Consider the following 23860-nt stretch of genomic DNA (forward strand, 5'->3'; position numbering starts at 1 on the left):
AATCACTCGAGGAACAGTGTCAATAACTTCTTTGCCTTTAGTCCAAAGGTAAGTGACGTAGTACTTGCCTTAAAACAGTATTAAAAACAAATTCTTCTGGTTCGTCCTGTATTTGGTCCAAGTTGAACATAAGTGGGACATCGGGGAATTAATAAATCGTTGTTGTTCTCTTTTTAACTTAAGGCTGTGCTTATGTTAAGGCTATGCTATTTATTTTCTATTTTATGCTAATGCATGGCATATTTCAGCAACCAAGGTACGTTAACTTTCTGGAACATTTTAAATAATAGAAAATACCGTTTTTTAAGCCACAAAGAAAATTACTAGTTTTAATACAAAATTATCTCAAAAGAATAGGTGCAAAAAAAGAGGAATAATTATAATGGTTCTCGGATCTTTCTACATCCAAATTTTTAAATCATTAATACAAAATTTTGAATAGTCAGCCTACCTTTTTTTGGTGCTTCTCTTCTCCACAGGGTACCCTGAATTTTTGACACGAATGGTAATATAAAAATGCGTGCAATTAACGGGAAAATGTTGGCAGTTTATTACCATGCACGTGTAATTTGGTATAATCCGTCAAATTTAAGAGACGGGTCAACGATACTGGACGTATTGCCGGTGTGTCCTTCTGAGTTTATTGCAACTCGCGCAATAATTATTAGCATGTGCACTAGCTGTGTGCGGAAGGCTGGATACTTTTTCGCGGCAATTACATGAATAAAAATAGTACATATAAGTATTCCTTCTTTGCCGAAAGGATTAAATTTAATAAAAACAAATATTTGTTTATAATCAGGACTTTTTTGATTTGAAACAGTATCTATCCATTCAATGTTGCCAGGTCAAAATCACCGCAAGCGGTAGATTTGAAAATAAAACGGTAGATTTTTTTTGTATTTAAAATTATTAATAAGCTGATTAAACACATTGTTTTTTTTTTGTAAAAGTTAATATACACAAAAATATGGTTAAGATCAACAAAAGTCTTATTACCAAAAATTTAATATCCAACTAAAGTTCATTAAAGTTGCCACCACCTAAAACTGTATGTGTGGTAATACTAATTTAACATTTATACTATGTATTATATGTCAAGAAATATTATATATTAATAATTATATATCAAGAAATGTTTTAAAAAAATTACATAATTTAATACATAAATGCCAAATCATAAAATCTTAGGCTGTGACGAATTTACCTACCTGATCAGAATCAGATTTTTTGTACATATTATTATTATGATATGACAAAAATGCTTGATCAATGTTTAAGTTAAAGCATTCACTGCTGCTTATATATTCTTTCGAATGCATCAGACCAACAATACTGTTAGTGGATAGTTTGTCCCTCTGTTTTGTTTTTAATAAATTAATTTGTGAAAATTTCCTTTCTGCATCTGCAGAGGAATGAGGCAAAATTAAAATATTAAAATCAAAATTTGAGAGCAGAGGATATACCGGGGTACCATCAGCATACTGCTCAGCCTGAACATTGATCCAAAATGATGTTATCGATTTTGGATCAATGATTATTGACGGTTTAGAAAAATCCGAATTTTTTAGCGTTCTCCATATTTTCTGAAAATCATCTTCTGGTACTAAGTTTGGAAAATGCATTATTAAAGGTGCTATGGATTCCTCTGTGCCTTCAAAAATACATTTAGGTTTATTAATAACATGTTTTTAAATATTATGTCATCAAAATCATATCGTTATTTTGATGACATAATTATTGTTAAAAGGACTTAGTAAATTTTGCACATTCGACAATGAAAATCTAAAGTAACAATATATTATCTAAAAATAAGTTAGCGGACCAGTGTCAGTTGCAATTGCGTCGACAAAAAAAAGTTTTAGAGCATTGTATTACTCTATTATTCTGGAAACAACAGCTTCCACAGACAACCAGCGCGTTTGTGCCGGCCGTAGTATTTTGTGAATTTTGGTTTGTGTGAATATTTTAAAGTATTTAAGAATTTCTATCCTTTTGGGACTATTACCAATATAGTTATAGATATCCCTTACACCATCCTCAACAGCTCTTGGTAATTTAAAACAAGTGTTAAATGCACATAAAGCAAAACTATGGCAGATACACCGCATAAGAAAAATGTGAGGAATATCTATCATAATTTGCTCCAAGCATGAAGTTTGCTCCATCAGAGGCAAAGCCAATAAAGTTTTTTAAAAAACGAAATTTGCTTTTCTTCAAAAAAATCAAAGATTTTTTGTAAATATCTTGTGCTTTTAAACTTTTCATTTCAATTAAACTTAGAAATCCGTCATGGATTCTAAAAAAAATAATATAATAATAAAACATTAGGTACATATTTTTTTAATGTTTTACACGACGAAAAAACTTACTTATTTTGGTGAAAATATAATCAAAGAAAATTTGGATGTCCTTAAATCGCACATATGTTGGTATCGCACACCCGATTGGCCAATTATTATGGCAGTAGTCTCTGTTCTCCAACATTTCATATTTTGTGCAATTTCGGAATCGGGACATCTTGGAAATGAGTGATGGAAGATGTTCTGCTGCTCGAAAAGACAAATTATATTTCGCTATGAGTGCTGGAATATAGCAATCTGCTTTTTTCCAGATGTTTCCAAGGCGGATATGCCTTTTGGCCTCATGAAAGAAGTTAGAGTTTGCTGTTTCTTAATGACTTAAAAATTTTTTTTGGTGCACTTTGGTGCTATTCTGATGCCTTACAAGTTGCAATATTTCTGTTGCACAGTTCGTAATAGCCTTCTGTTTTTGACGTTCCAGGAGCTAGCCAATTTGGAAATTCTTTTTCCTATTCTTTTCTATATTGCTGACTATACTTTCTCTTTTTTATTTTTAGCCTACTTGACGTTCCAGCTGAAGAATCTGATAAATTCGGATCTTTATCACAAATAAAGTTATACATGCACCTATTAGTATTATAATAATTTAAAAAAATTGTTTATATCATTGTTAGCTCTGTTATAATATAAGCTCACTTAAATCTTATACTATATACAAATTAAACGTATAAATTTAATAGTGATAAAAGACCGACCGACCGAAAAAGACCGACAATTTGTCTATTGACGTATTGACTATTATTTGTCATGCGCGAAAATGAGGGTATTCACCGCCTGACTTTTTTTAAGACACGGGGAAATCACCGAAGCGAAAAAAATATCTAATATGTAATCGACAGAGACGATAAAAGAACTTGGTGGCTGCTACCGTTTAGATGTCGCTTCATGTTTCAAGTTCGCAATGAATTGTAATTATTCCTATTAATTATTATTCTATGATGTTTCCCTTTTTTATAAATTACTTTGAAAATTGAAAGTAGGGGTAAAAGTTTTAACGGTAGATATTAATAGCTTTTCGGTAGAGCGATAGCCGTGGCTGTATGTATCCTGGTGATGTATCCATCGCCTTAACATTTGCAAGTGGCTTTAAAAAAGTCTTTAAATAATTTGTCAACTTTTAAATGTAAATTTTAAAACCAAAATAATTTTAACTCTTTACTTTTTAAATTTAACAATATACATACCGGCATGTCCTCAATTTCAGGACTAAGAGGATGATAGATAAAGTGTTTGGATTCGCTCATCTCTTCTCCAATTTCCATTGACATTTCTCGGCTAACATTTGATAAGTTCTCCCGAGAGTCGATTTTGTTAACTAAAAACTGGCTCCAAGGATCTGGCAAGTGCTCACCGGTATTCAGTCCTGGTGGTCTTGAGTTAATTTTTAAACAATAGCAGTTTAAAGCTCCATATATACTTTTAAGCGAATTATAACTTTCACTTGCCCTAAAATAAAAAATATATAATACACAAATTAAAATTCATAAGGACTATAATAAATATATATTATATTATTTATTGTTGACTAATGATATTAATTGATCAAAAAATCTTAAAATCCAAAAACGTATTAGATTTTTTAGACATTATTTTTCCAAAGAAAAAATATTAAACATGTCAAATTATATTAAACAACACACCTGACGCTAGGATTGAAAAGGAGGACAAGGTGTGTACTTTTGTGGAAGTAAGTAAACCTTGTTCTAGCTCCCAAATTTCTGAAGAACTTGATATTCCAAGTCGTACAGTGCGTGATATTTTGAAAAGAAATAAGTACAAAGCCTATAAAATTAAAAACACTCAAGAAAGTTTTCCAGAAGATCAAATAAAACGCTTGGAGTTTTGTGAAACCTTAAGAGAAAAAATCGATCAAAATGACGACTTCACAAGTAATATTTTATTTACAGACGAGTCATCTTTTTCTCTTCTAGGTCAACATAATTCTTCAGTCGTGAGATATTGGTCTCGGGAAAATCTACATTTGAGTGTACCATTACGAACTCAATACCCGCAAAAGGTAAATTTTTGGGCTGGTATTTTAGCCAATCACATTGTAGGGCCTCTTTGTATTGATGGTACCTTAAGCTCTGAGAGATATTTACTTTTATTGCAACAAAATATTATACCTGCTGTACGAAACTTGGATGTTAATTTTGAGGAAATTTGGTTTCAACAAGACGGATGTCCCGCTCACAACGCTAGACAAGTGAAGGACTATTTAACAAACACTTTTCCTGAACGGCTTATTTCCACAAGAGGTACCATACCATGGCCTCCGCGATCTCCAGACCTGACGCCTTGCGACTACTTCTTTATTTGACCGAAAGTCTTTACCAACACCGACATGAAAGAGCCGTTAATTTGGACGAATTGCGGCTTAGAATTATTAATATTTCTAGGTCCATTACACCTGAAATGTTAGCCAATGTACGTAAAGAATTTTACGACAGGTTGGGATACTGTGAAGCCCAACAAGGAGGTGTATTTGAACACCTTACTAAATAATCCATTTAATTAGAATTATTATTTTGTTTAAGAGTTATTTTTCGTTTTATTTTAGAATATTGTACTTAGTTTTCACCAAAGATTTTTAAGATTTTAGCATATTAAAGTTGTTTTTTTGACTTGCGATTATGAGCACGTTAAAAAACAACATAAAATTTTATCTTTCGTGTTTCGTAAACATCACTCCGAGCAAGCCGAAATTAAATTCACATTTCGAGCGGTACGGAGAATCGGCGTCGCTATCGGTGGGAGGTTACCGATGCAGTCGTTCTCTGTCTACTCTCTATATATTAGGTCTAATACATTAAAACTCAATCCGTAAGATTCAACTCACCAAACGTGTATATAAAGACTACAACATAGTCAACGGGGAACTAGGTATAACCTATAAGAAATCGAACCTTTCCATGGTACTATCAGGCTAGACCTCTTTAAGTTGGTTTCTTTATGTATGTTTACGATGACAAGCCCCTCATGATTTACAGGTAAAGCTTAAAATGTACCTTTTTGTTATTATAAATTTAGAGGTTAAATGTTAACGGGGCAAGTTTTCTTATATAACACTGTCTGGGCTTACCCTTATTACTATAAAATAAAGACAAAATCTTGTAATTTCGTTACAATAGGTAATTAATTATGAATTTGTCACAACAATATAGATTTGACTCAAAATAGATACGAATACTTACGATGTAATATCTCCATCAACATTATCATGTAGAAGTACATAATATTTTAGGACATTGGGACTAAACCATTTAGGTGTATTTTCAGTTACAGAATTGGTGAGCATCTCGTCTAGCTTCACATTTAGTAGGCGCATTGCTTCAACTGGGTTTGATTCGCTGGAGGATACAACTAAAAGGCAGCCAAGGAAATGCTTGGTGAACTCATGATCTGAGGGGTACCTAATCCATAAAAAGGTATCTCTCCAACTTTCAAACCAAGGCATGGAATCAGGTATTTTAAGCCTATGTGTTTTAATTTCCACAGTTCTTATTCTTGGTTCCAGAGTTTCACTCACTGAATTATTTAAAAGTTTTTTTGATACAGAATAGTGTAATCCTCTACAATCTATATCTGAAAATGTCAGCTTCAGGTTTTTCAGGGTTGTAACAACACCAGTAGGATCCTTGTAGTTAACTAAAAATTAAACATTTTGAATAATTTAATATTTTTAAGTAATATAATCTTGATTTCTTACCATCATTATTAAGCTTGGAAAATGGTTGCAGAAGCTCTGTGAAATCTAATTTATTTTTTTCACAAGCCTTCTGTGTAGCAGGTGAGCATAAGACTGCAATTTGTGGGGTAAATGCATTTTTAATGAATTCCTGGGGATTCAACTTGCATTCTGACATGATGGCTAAGGAGTATCAATTAGCTGCTGGATGGACCGAAAATCTAAGCAGGTAATCTTCACATTTTAAGTTTCAACAAATTTTGATAATTAAATGATGAAAAATGATGAAAAAATTATGCTTATTACAATATTCATAATTCTTTACTTGAAAAAATGGCACCATTCAATTGAAATTGAGCTATCAATGTTTGTTTAATGATAATATTGTTTTAAATAATGAAGCAAAAAAGTTTCCAACACAATTAACATTTTTGAATAACATATTGGAAATTTAAATAGATATTTTGATAAATGTCTAGTTTGGAAACTTTCTTCAAATTGGCACCTAAAAAGTTGTTAAATGTTAAAGAAATAAATAAATATCTCTTCAGAGTATTTCCAAAATCAAATCAGTTTAACACTAGAATAACATATTTATTTATTTATTTGAAAATGATATGAAAATTGGGCGCGTTTTTAAATACAGCAGTCGATCCACCGCTTAAGCAAAAGTTGCTATTTGCGTTTTTAAATTATCTGCTTTCCATCACATCACGTTTCTTTATATTTATTAATATGATGGGTCCATCAATGATTGACTGGTCGATCGTATTTTCGTTTTGGTGGAATGGTGTGATGGAAATGTTGATGTTTACTTTAACATTTTATATTTTTTTTTAATAATTTTTGATTTGACCAAAACAAACAAGATAATTAACTTTTAACTGCATTCATTCAATTTAAGATTTTTTTTTGCAAATTGCAAGATGCAAGGGCATAGGGGTAATATTTTTTTGCACCCTAGCACCTTACGTGAAGTCAAATCAAAACACACAACAATACAAAAAAAGCGTTTCTTTTTCAATCGCTTGAGCTTCCATCACACATCAGCTGTTTTACGTCATCAGTCAAGCAGCTGTCAATCTGCCAACCATTTGATGGAATCCATCAAAAATCCTGCTGAATTTAAAAACGTGCCCATTCATTGACGATCAACTATGTTGACAAATGAAGGCCAGATAAAGCTCTAACAAAGAAAGAAATGTAATTCATTGCTCAGTTTTAATGTTTGAGGAATGAATGAATTCTTAACATAATTTGTCTTTCAAAAAAGGAATATGGAAAGCTTGGATGGAACATGTATTGCAAGATATATATACAGTGCATCCCAAAAGTTATGTCTAAATTCATTTAAAATTCAGGGGTGTGTTCGAAAAAAAATGCTCGGACCCGTCGATTTCTATTTCAAGTTGCGCATTTTTGTACGTGAAGTTTGTATATACAGGGTTGCTCAAAAATAAATTACGACCATCAACTTAATTTTTTCAAATGAAAGCACCTTTTTTTATTTCATTTTTGAATTTTTTCATCATGTCCTATAACTTAAGTCAACAGTTATCGAAAAAAAGACGATTCATGTAACAAATAAAAAAAGAACAAAAATTAAGTTAAATGTTCAAAGTGGTTGCATTCACGGCTTGACAATGTCCAAGGCGATCAATAAAGTCTTGTTGCACATTTTCAATCATTTCCGGAGTTATGGCGCGCACTTCTCTGCGAATTCTCTCTTTCAAGTCGTCTAGATTATTTGGCCTATTAACAAATACCTTCGACTTGAGGTATCCCCACAAAAAAAAGTCCATTGGTGTTAGGTCAGGCGACCTAGCAGGCCATTCGATGGGTCCTCTCCTTCCTATCCACCGATTGGGAAAGGTTTCATCCAAAAATGTACGCACAGTGGCAGCATAGTGCGGAGGAGCGCCATCTTGCTGGAAAATTAGTTTTTCGTCAGGATAGTCTGGGTCCAATGGATTTGGAAATAAAGCTAGTAATGCTGGAACTAATTCAAATTGGAGAAAATCGAGATACACTTGTCCTGTTAAAGTCTGTTCAAAGAAAAAGGGGCCTATTACTGTTCAGCGCACTATTCTATACCACACATTTAGTTTTTGAGGGTCCTGGGTGTTTACCTCCATCATCCAATGCGGATTTTCTGTTCCCCAATATCGACAATTTTGTTTGTTGACACTACCATTCAAACAGAACGTGGCTTCATCGGAAAAAATAATATTTGTTACTAAATTATTATTTAGATTGCATATCTTTTGTAAGCGTTCACAAAACTCATTTCGCCTATCGAAATCGTCATCAAATAACTCTTCCACAGGAATAACTTTGTAGGGGTGATATTTGTGCGTTTTAACTATTCGGTGAACTATTGATTTCGCCATGTGTAAATTTGCCCCAATCTGCTATAGAGGGTGCATGGATTTTCTTCCAAAGAAAGCAAAACTTCAAGTTGTTCATTTTCATCTCGAGCAGGACGACCAGATTTCGGCAGACCTCTAACATGACCGAATTCTCTAAATTTAGCCTCTATTCTACTCACCACCTTTTGACATATCGGAGGACGATCAGAATGGATTTCATTGAATAATTGAGCAGCTTCTTTTTGAGTACGTGTTCTATCACCAAACCCAACCATGCACAGAATTTCTATTTTTTCTCGTTCCGTTAACTTTACCATTGTGAAAACCGCAACTTTGCTCGTACACTTCACACTTGACAATATCTGGCGTACAACTGTCATACAGTTTCTATGAAAATACACGGTCACCAGCCAACAATAAAAAAACACGAATGAATGGAATTTTGCTCTGTATAAAAATTCTCAGAGATAAGGTGACTCGTAAGGTGAACTTCAATAATGTTTGGTCGCCTTTTTTAGATAACTGTTGACTTTAGGTATAGGACATGATACATGAAACATACGTAGAATTCTACGCGAAATTCAAAAATGAAATTAAAAAAAAGGTGCTTTCATTTGAAAAAATGAAGTTGATGGTCGTAATTTATTTTTGAGCAACCCTGTATATACAAATTTCACGTACAAAAATGCGCAACTCGGGTCCGAGCGTTTTTTTTCGTTCGTTTTTTTTCGAACACACCTAAATTTTAAATGAATTTAGACATAACTTTTGGGATGTTTTGATTATATATACATATATATATCGTTTATTTAGTCAAAAAGTAATGCAACTTATACTACAAGGTTGTTTAATAATTACCATATTACATTTTTAAAAAAGAATTGAACAACTATACAATTACCACAAACATATGTATATTATACAAACAAAAACGAGACACAAACCAGACAAAACATGAAAATTTTTTTAGAAATAAGTGGTTTTGTTGCGTTTTCATACATTTTTGCCATTAACTAAAATTACAAGAATTTTAAACTCATGCGCATTTAAAAAAAATCCCTACGGCATCGAGGCTGAAGCGTGAGTGCGCGGAGTATGGGATTCGTACTGAATCCATCGCCTGGTCAAGTCAATTGTGACAAAGTTTCCTCGTTGATTGACACGTTATTTGGCGTGTCGCGGCAGACCCTTTTTGGACATTTATATTACCGGACAAACGGTGCAAGGCCTTGCAGGACATCCATTCGAGCCAGTCAGGTAAGCCCTTTGTTCTGGTATTTTTTCCGGAAAATTTTTCTTTACTCGCAAAATTTAAGTAAAAATTTATATTTAATTATTTGAACCAGCTTAAAGCTACAAATCAGGTTTATTATACTAAATTTATGATTAAATAATGTTTACAAGCCCTTTTAAAGAAGTATATACTTTCGATTGTTTTGATTTCTATTGGCAACATATTATACTTGTTTAGACCATTAAAAAATAATGAATTTTGAGCACGTTCTGGAGAAACTTTAGTTATATAAAAATAACTTCTCGATCGCGTGTTATGACCATGTATTTCGGCAGAGAATGTAACTTTACTCAACAGATACTGTGAAGCATGACCAATTTTAATCTTATGGACAAATGTCAGCGTATTCAGTAGAAGAGTCTCTTTGATTGATAACCATTTTAAGTAACATATTTTTTATTGGGGTCAATCTTGGTTTACCTAGTATTTTTTTTACCTAGTATGGCCCTATTTTGCAACTGTTCAAGTCGAGACAACTCATTTTGTTTTAATAAAAATAATACACTAGAACAATAATTAAAGCGAGGCAGGATAAGTACATTGTAAATAGTTTTTTTGTCCATAAGCTTAAGTAAGGTGTACATCTAGATAAATAATTAATCTTATATGAAATCTTCTTAATGACCTCAACTGCATGACCTTTAAAATTTAAGTCCCGATTTATCCATATGCCTAAGTATTTAATTTTTTGATTTGTGAAGTGAGATATAAAAAATCTATGGTTGAATGGACTAATCTTTACAGAATTTTTAAGTCTGCTCCCTTCTAGCTGATTTCAAGATCCAAGTATCGAGTTAAGAGTCTTATAATGAAATTCTTCATCATTGTAACTTGTAGTGAATGTACCTGCAAAATTTACGCTGAACTGTTTCCAATCTGTGGATATGAAATGTAAAGTTTGGGCTCCAGACAGGCAAAGTATTAAGGGGAGTACTATGATTACAATTTCTGATACTACGTTTAATAAATCCTGAATGAATGAAAACAATTTTTGACTCTTATTAATAATGTGATTCATGTGCAGTGAAGCCTAGGGATCAAGTATCAAGTAGCAGTCCTAAATCTTTTATCTGTTGCAGACACTCTAGAGGAATATTATTTATATGATCAATAAAATTACATTATTGTTTTGCCTTAGAAAATGTGATTATCTTGCATTGGAGATATTGAGATCCCTGCCACTGGCATGGTACCAAAGTTCTAGATTATTGTCATATTGAAGTGCAAGACAGTCATTAACAGTCATTAGAGCAGGCTCCCTGAACAACCTAAGGTCATCAGCAAAGAGCAGAAAATGACTATGGCCACAACAGAATTTGATTTAATTGATGAAAATGTTGAACAGCAGAAGCCCCAGGTGAAACTCTTGTGGCACCCCTGAGGAGACTGGTAATGGGGAAAATGTGAAGTTGTTAACCTTCACAGTTCCACCAGTAAGGTAGCTCCTCAACCAGTCCAAAAGAGAACCTGAGATGCCAAGACCAAGAAGTTTACTGAGTAAGATACCATGGTTGACCCTGTCAAATGGCTTGAAGAAGTCAGTGTAAATGGAATGAATCTTCTTACTACCCTCCAAGGCACCAATAAGTTGGTGGTAATAATGCCAAAATAAAAGAAGACGTGAAATTTTAATTCAAATTCGTTGATCCCTCTGATGTGTTTAGTATATACAGAATATTCAGTGTTGCATACACAAAGTTTGTAACGAAGTTACTAAATTATCTGTAATACTCTTATTTATCTATAGAGTTACTGGGTTCTTTTTCCAACTTAAATTAATAACTTTCAACATTCATATTGACAACTAAGCTTTGCCCAGTAAATTTAGGAAATCTATTTTGGTAATAAACGCGCGACTGCGTTAATTATTAATTTATCATCGCGTTTAATAATAACTCAGCACCGTTTCTGTCCGTACCACCACTATTGTTACCGCCTTTACTGAGTACCGCGCATGTCCGTTCTCTATATCTCGCGATGCACTGACCCGCAGTGGGCAGTGCAGCAGTTGAGCAGTTGGCAGTTAGCAGTAGCAGTTGCACTCTCAAAGCACGTCATTGATATATCCACAGCGTGAACCACCCATTTCTATTCACAAACCAGTGAAGACTCCTAACAACAAACGGCGGAGAAAAACGTCGACTTCGACCCATCGTCGGTGGGGGGCTCCACCAACGCCTGAATGAAAAAGAGAATCAGCAAAAAATGGACCTATCTGACGGATACCTGACTGATAGGTCTACGAAAAGCGGGGTAAGACTTCGGACGACTCCTCAAAGTTCAAAAAATCCCCATCAAAATCCCGTACCGATCCCAGTCCAAAACGCTCAAAACCCCTCCAAACCCCGACCTGGGAGCTGGCAAAGCGACACCCCAGAGTGCGGAGCTGAGGCAAAGTGAGGAACGAGTTGGTACTAATACAAAATGTGTTTTAGGACTACTCCTAAATAGTGGGTAAAAACCCGGAAAGTATTAGAATCTTCCCAATAAACAAAATTTAACTTTTATTCTATAATTAATAATGACAAAGAAAATGAAGGAGATGGAAAAGAAACTTACGGGATATGATATAGAAATACCAAAATTAAGAAGACCTAGTAGAATACCGATACCTGGATATGATTGGAAGAGCAAGTTAGCAGGGATGATCTGGAAAGTTGTATAAGGGAATGAAACCAACTTATTGTTGTTTTTACTGAAACATGGCAGCTGGGTGATGATAAATAATTTTACAGCTATGGCTATTCCATGTACTATAATAAAGACGATTTTAATCAAAGTGGTGGCACAGTAGTCTATGTAAAATCCAATTTAATACGTGCAGTAAACATGTTACACTCTCTTTATCCAAAGTTATATTAACCAGCATTGAACTCAAAGTTATAAATATCTCATTTACAGTCTCTTGTATATACAGGTCATCCTCTATAAACACACCTGACTTTCTTTCAGACCTAGAATCATATTTTACAGATTACTCCAATGGTCAGACTTCAATAGTCACTGGTGGGATTCTGTTAAATTATCTTTAAATATATCAAAATCAAACTAGTTAATTATAATAGTATCATATCATATACATAAACCGTTTAAACAATGAACTAGCTGAAGTGCACTGTACAAAGTATCTAGGAATCTGCATGGACAAACATCTGAAATTGGATCAAAAAATATTCGAAAACTAATTTATAAATTTTATATTCTGACAGAAATTTTAAATAAACAGCTATTTACAACAGTTTATGGTGGAGTCATTATTAAGATATGGTGTGACTGTTTGGGGGCGGGCTGTATCAGAACACTTTATCATCTCTTGAGTATTGCACAAATTTATATATTGAAGGTCATGTTCAAGAAAAATAAAAGATTTTCTACATCTCTACTGTACTCTAGAGAAATGGATTCGTTCACTATACTGGTTATCCTATACATAAATCCAATAAAATTAAAAATGATGTATCAGATACAACATATGGATACATAGATTATATACAAATTGTATTCCAGCACCTTGCCAGCAAAAATAATATTTCAATGGAGAAAAATATAACATATATGTTTTCATTAGATTAGTTGAAAAAAAATCCGATAAACGAAAGAACTTTGCAGGTTTAGAAATTTCACCTGATATGGACGAATCAAAACCTTTCATGGGTAAGTCTTCTAAGTCTACCAGAAAAAAGGAAAAGAAAATAGTTGAAAAACCTAAAAAACCAACAGCCGGAAGTCGGACAATAAAAAAACTACCGATATTCGAGAAAAAACAGAGAGATAAAATCGAAAATGAAAACCAAAAATCCTTAGTGGACTTCTTGCTAGGAGATCGTTTTATCAAATCGTTTGCTGCTTAATACGGACAAGACCCAGAGTATGTTTTTCGCCCTCAGAGAGATCAACACTGAGCAACCAAAATTTGTCGGGTTTCTTGCAGTACACCTGGATTTGAAGTTGGGGTGCAAGCCCCAGATTAAGGCTCTATGCAGCAGTCTTAGGTCTGTGTTTTTGCCTGACGCAGTCTGGTAGGGTGTGTGTCTAATGAAACACTAAAGACTGCTTATTTTGCCACTTTCCATAGTAAAATGACTTATGGAATTTTGACCTGGCATATTTCGTCACAAGCTGTCAGGGTGTTTCAACTCCAGAGAAGGGCTCTGAGGTTTATGTCTGGTTTTGGTTACAGAGAGGATTGCATACACATACACATTGCTACTTTCATGTAGTGAGGGCATATTAATTTTTCCCTCTGCTTATATGCTAGAGCATCTTATATATATGTAAAAAATAATATAGACAGATACAGAACTCATAGAGACCTATTTAATTAACAAATACAAATTACATCTAATACATCTGATCTACTATTTGATAATATGTAACCACATACTTAAAAAGAATCCCATAGATATTTTTAATATAGCTTAACCACAATTGCAAACTACTCTAATGTTTATTAGGCCTTAGGTGGAAAATCAATTGTGTTTATTGTATATTGTATGTGTTTTCAATTTTATGTATGTTTCCTTTTTCATGTTGTTTTCTAGTTTAGTTACTGAATTATTTATATTTTTATGTCATTACTTTTAATTACTAGTTCACTGGTGTAATGTGTGCCAAATAAATAAATATTTGATTTGAAGATGAAGAATATTTTGAGACAAAAACCACGAGTGGTGCTTTACCCTCAAAAAATCCCTCAACTTCTTGCAGTTGGAGAGTTTTCATAGGAGCAATGCTGAAGATTCAAATTTAAAGACTTGTACATGTACAAGGATAAATAATATATAATTGATAATTAATACATACTTGAAACCATCAATAACAACAAGCACAGTAAAGTAGGCATATCCATGAAAAAAAGAAAATTGTACAGACCTGAGAGCTTCTCTCTTTTGGATGAAACTATTAGTGTGTTCGAAGCAGCCAAACCTCCAGAAGATTTTGATGTTTTTTCATCAAAAAATGTACCAGTAATAACAAAAAAACGAAAGTCTGATAAAATGGCAAATAAAATAACAGATACAAGGAAATCTAGTAAATGGATTTCCAAAAAGAAGTTAAAAACAGAGGAGGATCGCATGAATGTTGATGAACTAACAAATATGTTCAACTCTAATCTAGACAAAGACCCGTTAAAATTTAAATGCCCACTAGAGCTTTCATTATTTTATTGGAACATAAATGTTTAGCAGAGTGTACAAGTATATTAATATTTTGGTCCTCTGCATGTAAAGGTTTTGCAATAAATAAATAACTGTATAACGAAACCATCAAAAACAACGAGCACAGTAAAGGAGGCACATCCAGGAAAAAACGAAAGTTATACAGACCTGGGAGCTTCTCTCTTTTGGATGAAACTATTGGTGTGTTGGAAGCAGCCAAACTGTCGACGACACTGACTTATTTATTGCACATAATATGAATGGTTTTCTCAGAGGGAGACACTGTTCACTGTTGATTCTATTTTTAGACGGCGAGGGCTGGCAGTCAGTCACTTCACGCGGTATGTAAGAACGACCGCTCGGGAAAACGGGCTCCGATTGATAAGATTTAATTTTGGTAATTTTCGGATTTACGCCGGTGTTTTTCATAAATGTTTTACCGATATTTAGTAGATTTGTCGCATTTTTTATTTAGTAGATTTTTTGACGGCTTATATCAAGTAAAGTGGTTATGAAGCTAATTAGTTAGTTTTATTTCCCTTTAACGAACGTCGAGGCCTTAAAACGGGTAGTTTTATACATGCACGACAACACAAACCTTCAGAAGAGTTTGATGAATTTCCATCCAAAACTGTACCAGTAGTAACTAAAAAACGAAAGGCTGCTAAAATGGCAAATAAAGTAACAGATACAAGGAAATCTAGTAAACGGATTTACAAAAAGAAGTTAAAAACAGAGGAGGATCGCATGAATGTTAACGAACTAACAAATATTTTCAACTCAATCTAGATAAAGACCCGTTAAAATTTAAATGCCCACCAGAGCTTTCATTATTTTATTGGAACATAAATGTTTAGCAGAGTGTACAAGTATATTTAAATTTTGGTCCTCTGCATGTAATGGTTTTGCAATAAATAAATAACTGTATAATGAAACCATCAAACGAGTACAGTAAAGGAGGCATATCCAGAAAAAAAAACGAAAATTGTACAGACCTGGGAGCTTTTCTCTTTTGGATGAAACTATTGGTGTGTTGGAAGCAGCCAAACCTTCAGGAGTTTGATGAATTTCCATCCAAAACTGTACTGGTAGTAACCAAAAAACGAAAATCTGATAAAATGGCAAATAAAATAACAAATACAAGAAAATCTAGTAAATAGATTGTTTAGCATTTGTTTAGCAGAGTGTACAAGTATATTTGAATTTTGGTCCTCTGGATGTAATGGTTTTGCAATAAATAAATAACTGTATAACGAAACCATCAAACGAGTACAGTAAAGGAGGCATCATATCCAGAAAAAAAACGAAAATTGTACAGACCTGGGAGCTTCTCTCTTTTGGATGAAATTATTGGTGTGTTGGAAGCAGCCAAACCTCTAGAAAAATTTGATGAATTTCTATCCAAACCTCTAGAAAAATTTGATGAATTTCTATCCAAACCTCTAGAAAAATTTGATGAATTTCTATCCAAAACTGTACCGGTAAAAACCAGAAAACGGAAGGCTGATAAATGGCAAATAAAATAACAGTTACAAGAAAATCTAATAAATAGATTTCCAAAAAGAAGTTAAAAACAGAGGAGGATCGCATGAATGTTAACGAACTAACAAATATTTTCAACTCAATCTAGATAAAGACCCGTTGAAATTTAAATGCTCACCAAAGCTTTGATAATATTATTTTTTATTAAAATATAATTATTTAGCAGAGTGTACAAGTATATTTAAATTTTGGTCCTCTGCATGTAATGGTTTTGCAATAATAAATAACTGTATAACGAAACCATAAAAAACAACGAGCACAGTAAAGGAGGCATATCTAGGAAAAAACGAAAGTTATACAGACCTGGAAGCTTCTCTCTTTTGGATGAACCTATTGGTCTGTTGGAAGCAGCCAAACTGTCGACGACACTGACTTATTTATTGCACATAATATGAATGGTTTTCTCAGAGGGAGACACTGTTCACTGTTGATTCTATTTTTAGACGGCGAGGGCTGGCAGTCAGTCACTTCACGCGGTATGTAAGAACGACCGCTCGGGAAAACGGGCTCCGATTGATAAGATTTAATTTTGGTAATTTTCGGATTTACGCCGGTGTTTTTCATAAATGTTTTACCGATATTTAGTAGATTTGTCGCATTTTTTATTTAGTAGATTTTTTGACGGCTTATATCAAGTAAAGTGGTTATGAAGCTAATTAGTTAGTTTTATTTCCCTTTAACGAACGTCGAGGCCTTAAAACGGGTAGTTTTATACATGCACGACAACACAAACCTTCAGAAGAGTTTGATGAATTTCCATCCAAAACTGTACCAGTAGTAACTAAAAAACGAAAGGCTGCTAAAATGGCAAATAAAGTAACAGATACAAGGAAATCTAGTAAACGGATTTACAAAAAGAAGTTAAAAACAGAGGAGGATCGCATGAATGTTAACGAACTAACAAATATTTTCAACTCAATCTAGATAAAGACCCGTTAAAATTTAAATGCCCACCAGAGCTTTCATTATTTTATTGGAACATAAATGTTTAGCAGAGTGTACAAGTATATTTAAATTTTGGTCCTCTGCATGTAATGGTTTTGCAATAAATAAATAACTGTATAATGAAACCATCAAACGAGTACAGTAAAGGAGGCATATCCAGAAAAAAAAACGAAAATTGTACAGACCTGGGAGCTTTTCTCTTTTGGATGAAACTATTGGTGTGTTGGAAGCAGCCAAACCTTCAGGAGTTTGATGAATTTCCATCCAAAACTGTACTGGTAGTAACCAAAAAACGAAAATCTGATAAAATGGCAAATAAAATAACAAATACAAGAAAATCTAGTAAATAGATTGTTTAGCATTTGTTTAGCAGAGTGTACAAGTATATTTGAATTTTGGTCCTCTGGATGTAATGGTTTTGCAATAAATAAATAACTGTATAACGAAACCATCAAACGAGTACAGTAAAGGAGGCATCATATCCAGAAAAAAAACGAAAATTGTACAGACCTGGGAGCTTCTCTCTTTTGGATGAAATTATTGGTGTGTTGGAAGCAGCCAAACCTCTAGAAAAATTTGATGAATTTCTATCCAAACCTCTAGAAAAATTTGATGAATTTCTATCCAAACCTCTAGAAAAATTTGATGAATTTCTATCCAAAACTGTACCGGTAAAAACCAGAAAACGGAAGGCTGATAAATGGCAAATAAAATAACAGTTACAAGAAAATCTAATAAATAGATTTCCAAAAAGAAGTTAAAAACAGAGGAGGATCGCATGAATGTTAACGAACTAACAAATATTTTCAACTCAATCTAGATAAAGACCCGTTGAAATTTAAATGCTCACCAAAGCTTTGATAATATTATTTTTTATTAAAATATAATTATTTAGCAGAGTGTACAAGTATATTTAAATTTTGGTCCTCTGCATGTAATGGTTTTGCAATAATAAATAACTGTATAACGAAACCATAAAAAACAACGAGCACAGTAAAGGAGGCATATCTAGGAAAAAACGAAAGTTATACAGACCTGGAAGCTTCTCTCTTTTGGATGAACCTATTGGTCTGTTGGAAGCAGCCAAACCTTCAGAAGAGTTTGATGAATTACCATCCAAAATTGTACCGGTAGTAACCAAAAAACGAAAGGCTGATAAAATGGCAAATAACGTAACAGTTACAAGGAAATCTAGTAAACGGATTTCCAAAAAGAAGTTAAAAACAGAGGAGGATCGCATGAATGTTAACGAACTAACAAATATTTTTAACTCAATCTAGATAAAGACCCGTTGAAATTTAAATGCTCACCAAAGCTTTGATAATATTATTTTTTATTAAAATATAATTATTTAGCAGAGTGTACAAGTATATTTAAATTTTGGTCCTCTGCATGTAATGGTTTTGCAATAAATAAATAACTGTATAATGAAACAGTCAATAACAATAAGCACAGTAAAAGGCATATCTAGGAAAAAACGAAAGTTATACAGACCCGAGAGCTTCTCTCTTTTGGATGAAACTATTGGTGCGTTGGAAGCAGCCAAACCTCCAGAAAAATTTGATGAATTTCTATCCAAAACTGTACTGGTAGTAACCAAAAAACGAAAATCTGATAAAATGGCAAATAAAATAACAGATACAAGAAAATCTAGTAAATACATTTCCAAAAAGAAGTTAAAAACAGATGAAGATCGAATGAATGTTAACGAACTAACAAATATTTTCAACTCTGATCTGGATAAAGACCCCTTGAAATTTAAATGCCCACCAAAGCTTTGATTATTTTATTTTATTAATTATAATTATTTAGCAGAATGTACAAGTATATTTAAATTTTGGTCCTCTGCATGTAATGGTTTTGCAATAAATAAATAACTGTATAACGAAACCATCAAACGAGTACAGTAAAGGAGGCATATCCAGAAAAAAAACGAAAATTGTACAGACCTGGGAGCTTCTCTCTTTTGGATAAAACTATTGGTGTGTTGGAAGCAGCCAAACCTCCAGAAAAATTTGATGAATTTCTATCCAAAACTGTACCGGTAAAAACCAGAAAACGGAAGGCTGATAAATGGCAAATAAAATAACAGTTACAAGAAAATCTAGTAAATAGATTTCCAAAAAGAAGTTAAAAACAGAGGAGGATCGCATGAATGTTAACGAACTAACAAATATTTTCAACTCAATCTAGATAAAGACCCGTTAAAATTTAAATGCCCACCAGAGCTTTCATTATTTTATCGGAACATAAATGTTTAGCAGAGTGTACAAGTATATTTAAGTTTTGGTCCTCTGCATGTAAAGGTTTTGCAATAAATAAATAACTGTATAACGAGACCATCAATAACAACGAGCACAGTAAAGGAGGCATATCTAGGAAAAAAAGGAAAATTATAGAGACCTGGAAGCTTCTCTTTTTTGGATGAAACTATTGGTTTGTTGGAAGCAGCAAAACCTTCAGAAGAGTTTGATGAATTTCCATCCAAAACTGTATTGATAGTAACCAAAAAACGAGAGGCTGATAAAATGGCAAATACAGTAACTGAACAAGAAAATCCAGTAAATGTAATTCAAGAAAGAAGTTAAAACCAGATGAAGATCGAATGAATGTTAACGAACTAACAAATATTTTCAACTCTGATCTGGATAAAGACCCCTTGAATTTTAAATGCCCACCAAAGCTTTGATTATTTTATTTTATTAATTATAATTATTTAGCAGAGTGTACAAGTATGTTTAAATTTTGGTCCTCTGCATGTAATGGTTTTGCAATAAATAAATAACTGTATAACGAAACCATCAAACGAGTACAGTAAAGGAGGCATCATATCCAGAAAAAAAACGAAAATTGTACAGACCTGGGAGCTTCTCTCTTTTGGATGAAATTATTGGTGTGTTGGAAGCAGCCAAACCTCTAGAAAAATTTGATGAATTTCTATCCAAAACTGTACCGGTAAAAACCAGAAAACGGAAGGCTGATAAATGGCAAATAAAATAACAGATACAAGGAAATCTAGTAAATGGATTTACAAAAAGAAGTTAAAAACAGAGGAGGATCGCATGAATGTTAACGAACTAACAAATATTTTCAACTCAATCTAGATAAAGACCCGTTGAAATTTAAATGCTCACCAAAGCTTTGATAATATTATTTTTTATTAAAATATAATTATTTAGCAGAGTGTACAAGTATATTTAAATTTTGGTCCTCTGCATGTAATGGTTTTGCAATAATAAATAACTGTATAACGAAACCATAAAAAACAACGAGCACAGTAAAGGAGGCATATCTAGGAAAAAACGAAAGTTATACAGACCTGGAAGCTTCTCTCTTTTGGATGAACCTATTGGTCTGTTGGAAGCAGCCAAACCTTCAGAAGAGTTTGATGAATTTCCATCCAAAATTGTACCGGTAGTAACCAAAAAACGAAAGGCTGATAAAATGGCAAATAACGTAACAGTTACAAGGAAATCTAGTAAACGGATTTCCAAAAAGAAGTTAAAAACAGAGGAGGATCGCATGAATGTTAACGAACTAACAAATATTTTTAACTCAATCTAGATAAAGACCCGTTAAAATTTAAATGCCCACCAGAGCTTTCATTATTTTATTGGAACATAAATGTTTAGCAGAGTGTACAAGTATATTTAAATTTTGGTCCTCTGCATGTAATGGTTTTGCAATAATAAATAACTGTATAACGAAACCATAAAAAACAACGAGCACAGTAAAAGAGGCATCTCCAGAAAAAAACGAAAATTGTACAGACCTGGGAGCTTTTCTCTTTTGGATGAAACTATTGGTGTGTTGGAAGCAGCCAAACCTTCAGGAGTTTGATGAATTTCCATCCAAAACTGTACTGGTAGTAACCAAAAAACGAAAATCTGATAAAATGGCAAATAAAATAACAGATACAAGAAAATCTAGTAAATAGATTGTTTAGCATTTGTTTAGCAGAGTGTACAAGTATATTTGAATTTTGGTCCTCTGGATGTAATGGTTTTGCAATAAATAAATAACTGTATAACGAAACCATCAAACGAGTACAGTAAAGGAGGCATCATATCCAGAAAAAAAACGAAAATTGTACAGACCTGGGAGCTTCTCTCTTTTGGATGAAATTATTGGTGTGTTGGAAGCAGCCAAACCTCTAGAAAAATTTGATGAATTTCTATCCAAAACTGTACCGGTAAAAACCAGAAAACGGAAGGCTGATAAATGGCAAATAAAATAACAGATACAAGGAAATCTAGTAAATGGATTTACAAAAAGAAGTTAAAAACAGAGGAGGATCGCATGAATGTTAACGAACTAACAAATATTTTCAACTCAATCTAGATAAAGACCCGTTGAAATTTAAATGCTCACCAAAGCTTTGATAATATTATTTTTTATTAAAATATAATTATTTAGCAGAGTGTACAAGTATATTTAAATTTTGGTCCTCTGCATGTAATGGTTTTGCAATAATAAATAACTGTATAACGAAACCATAAAAAATAACGAGCACAGTAAAGGAGGCATATCTAGGAAAAAACGAAAGTTATACAGACCTGGAAGCTTTTCTCTTTTGGATGAAACTATTGGTGTGTTGGAAGCAGCCAAACCTCCAGAAAAATTTGATGAATTTCTATCCAAAACTGTACTGGTAGTAACCAAAAAACGAAAATCTGATAAAATGGCAAATAAAATAACAGATACAAGAAAATCTAGTAAATACATTTCCAAAAAGAAGTTAAAAACAGATGAAGATCGAATGAATGTTAACAAACTAACAAATATTTTCAACTCTGATCTGGATAAAGACCCCTTGAAATTTAAATGCCCACCAAAGCTTTGATTGTTTTATTTTATTAATTATAATTATTTAGCAGAATGTACAAGTATATTTAAATTTTGGTCCTCTGCATGTAATGGTTTTGCAATAATAAATAACTGTATAACGAAACCATAAACGAATCCATAACAACCAAAAAGAACGAGCACAGTAAAGGAGGAATATCAAGGAAAAAAAGAAAAATTATAGAGAACTGGGAGCTTCTCTCTTTTGGATGAAACTATTGGTGTGTCGGAAGCAGCCAAACCTTCAGAAGAGTTTGATGAATTTCCATCCAAAACTGTACTGGTAGTAACCAAAAAACGAAAGGCTGATAAAAGGGCAAATACAGTAACTGAACAAGAAAATCCACTTAATGTAATTCAAGAAAGAAGTTGAAAACAGATAAAGATCGCATGAATGTTAACGAACTAACAAATATTTTCAACTCAATCTAGATAAAGACCCGTTAAAATTTAAATGCCCACCAGAGCTTTCATTATTTTATTGGAACATAAATGTTTAGCAGAGTGTACAAGTATATTTAAATTTTGGTCCTCTGCATGTAATGGTTTTGCAATAATAAATAACTGTATAACGAAACCATAAAAAACAACGAGCACAGTAAAAGAGGCATCTCCAGAAAAAAACGAAAATTGTACAGACCTGGGAGCTTCTCTCTTTTGGATGAAACTATTGGTGTGTTGGAAGCAGCCAAACCTTCAGAAGAGTTTGATGAATTTCCATCCAAAACTGTACTGGTAGTAACCAAAAAACGAAAATCTGATAAAATGGCAAATAAAATAACAGATATAAGAAAATCTAGTAAATAGATTTCCAAAAAGAAGTTAAAAACAGAGGAGGATCGCATGAATGTTTATGAACTAACAAATATTTTCAACTCTAATCTAGATAAAGACACGTTAAAATTTAAATGCCCACCAGAGCTTTCATTATTTTATTGGAACATAAATGTTTAGCAAAGTGTACAAGTATATTTAAGTTTTGGTCCTCTGCATGTAATGGTTTTGCAATAATAAATAACTGTATAACAAAACCATAAACGAAACCATAACAACCAAAAACAACGAGCACAGTAAAGGAGGAATATCAAGGAAAAAAAGGAAAATTATAGAGACCTGGAAGCTTCTCTCTTTTGGATGAAACTATTGGTTTGTTGGAAGCAGCAAAACCTTCAGAAGGGTTTGATGAATTCCTATCCAAAACTGTACCGGTAAAAACCAGAAAAAGGAAGGCTGATAAATGGCAAATAAAATAACAGTTACAAGAAAATCTAGTACATAGATTTCCAAAAAGAAGTTAAAAACAGATGAGGATCACGTCATGAATGTTCATGAACTAACAAATATTTTCAACTCTAATCTGGATAAAGATCCCTTAAAATTTAAATGTCCACTAGGGCCTTGAAAGCTTGGGCGATTTAAGCTATACTAAATAATACAGATACTAAAAAGGAGTAGAAGCCTCCTCGACATTTAAATGGCGCTAAAAATGTTTATGAATTAACAAATATTTCAAACTGCAACAAACTGCACTTTTTTCATGAAAATAACAAGTGAAAATGTAAACAAAACTAAGAAATGGATTCTAATGCCCAATATGTTTAATATTTGGGTTCAGATTCTAATTCTTGAAACCATGAAAATGCATCTGAAAACTA

At 33.0% G+C, this 23860-nt stretch overlaps 1 protein-coding gene across 6 annotated transcripts in view; it reads right to left on the reverse strand.

Annotated features, from left to right (window-relative positions):
- Positions 1–23860, reverse strand: part of LOC126748538 (trafficking protein particle complex subunit 8) — an 88349-nt gene that overhangs the window by 27191 nt on the left and 37298 nt on the right. For 2 of the 6 annotated variants that reach the window (XM_050457843.1, XM_050457846.1), the window contains 3 exons: positions 6073–6272; positions 5558–6011; positions 3548–3809 (listed from right to left, as the gene is read on the reverse strand). In XM_050457843.1, the coding sequence (XP_050313800.1) occupies positions 3548–3809; positions 5558–6011; positions 6073–6229 (873 nt within the window). In that variant the 5' untranslated portion in view covers positions 6230–6272. Of the gene's footprint in view, positions 1–3547; positions 3810–5557; positions 6012–6072; positions 6286–23860 lie in introns of those variants that run through there. The other 4 variants (XM_050457847.1, XM_050457845.1, XM_050457844.1 and 1 more) reach the window with 4 other exon arrangements.

The sequence above is a fragment of the Anthonomus grandis genome, chromosome 22, assembly GCF_022605725.1.
Source record: "Anthonomus grandis grandis chromosome 22, icAntGran1.3, whole genome shotgun sequence".
Classification (NCBI taxonomy): domain Eukaryota; kingdom Metazoa; phylum Arthropoda; class Insecta; order Coleoptera; family Curculionidae; genus Anthonomus; species Anthonomus grandis.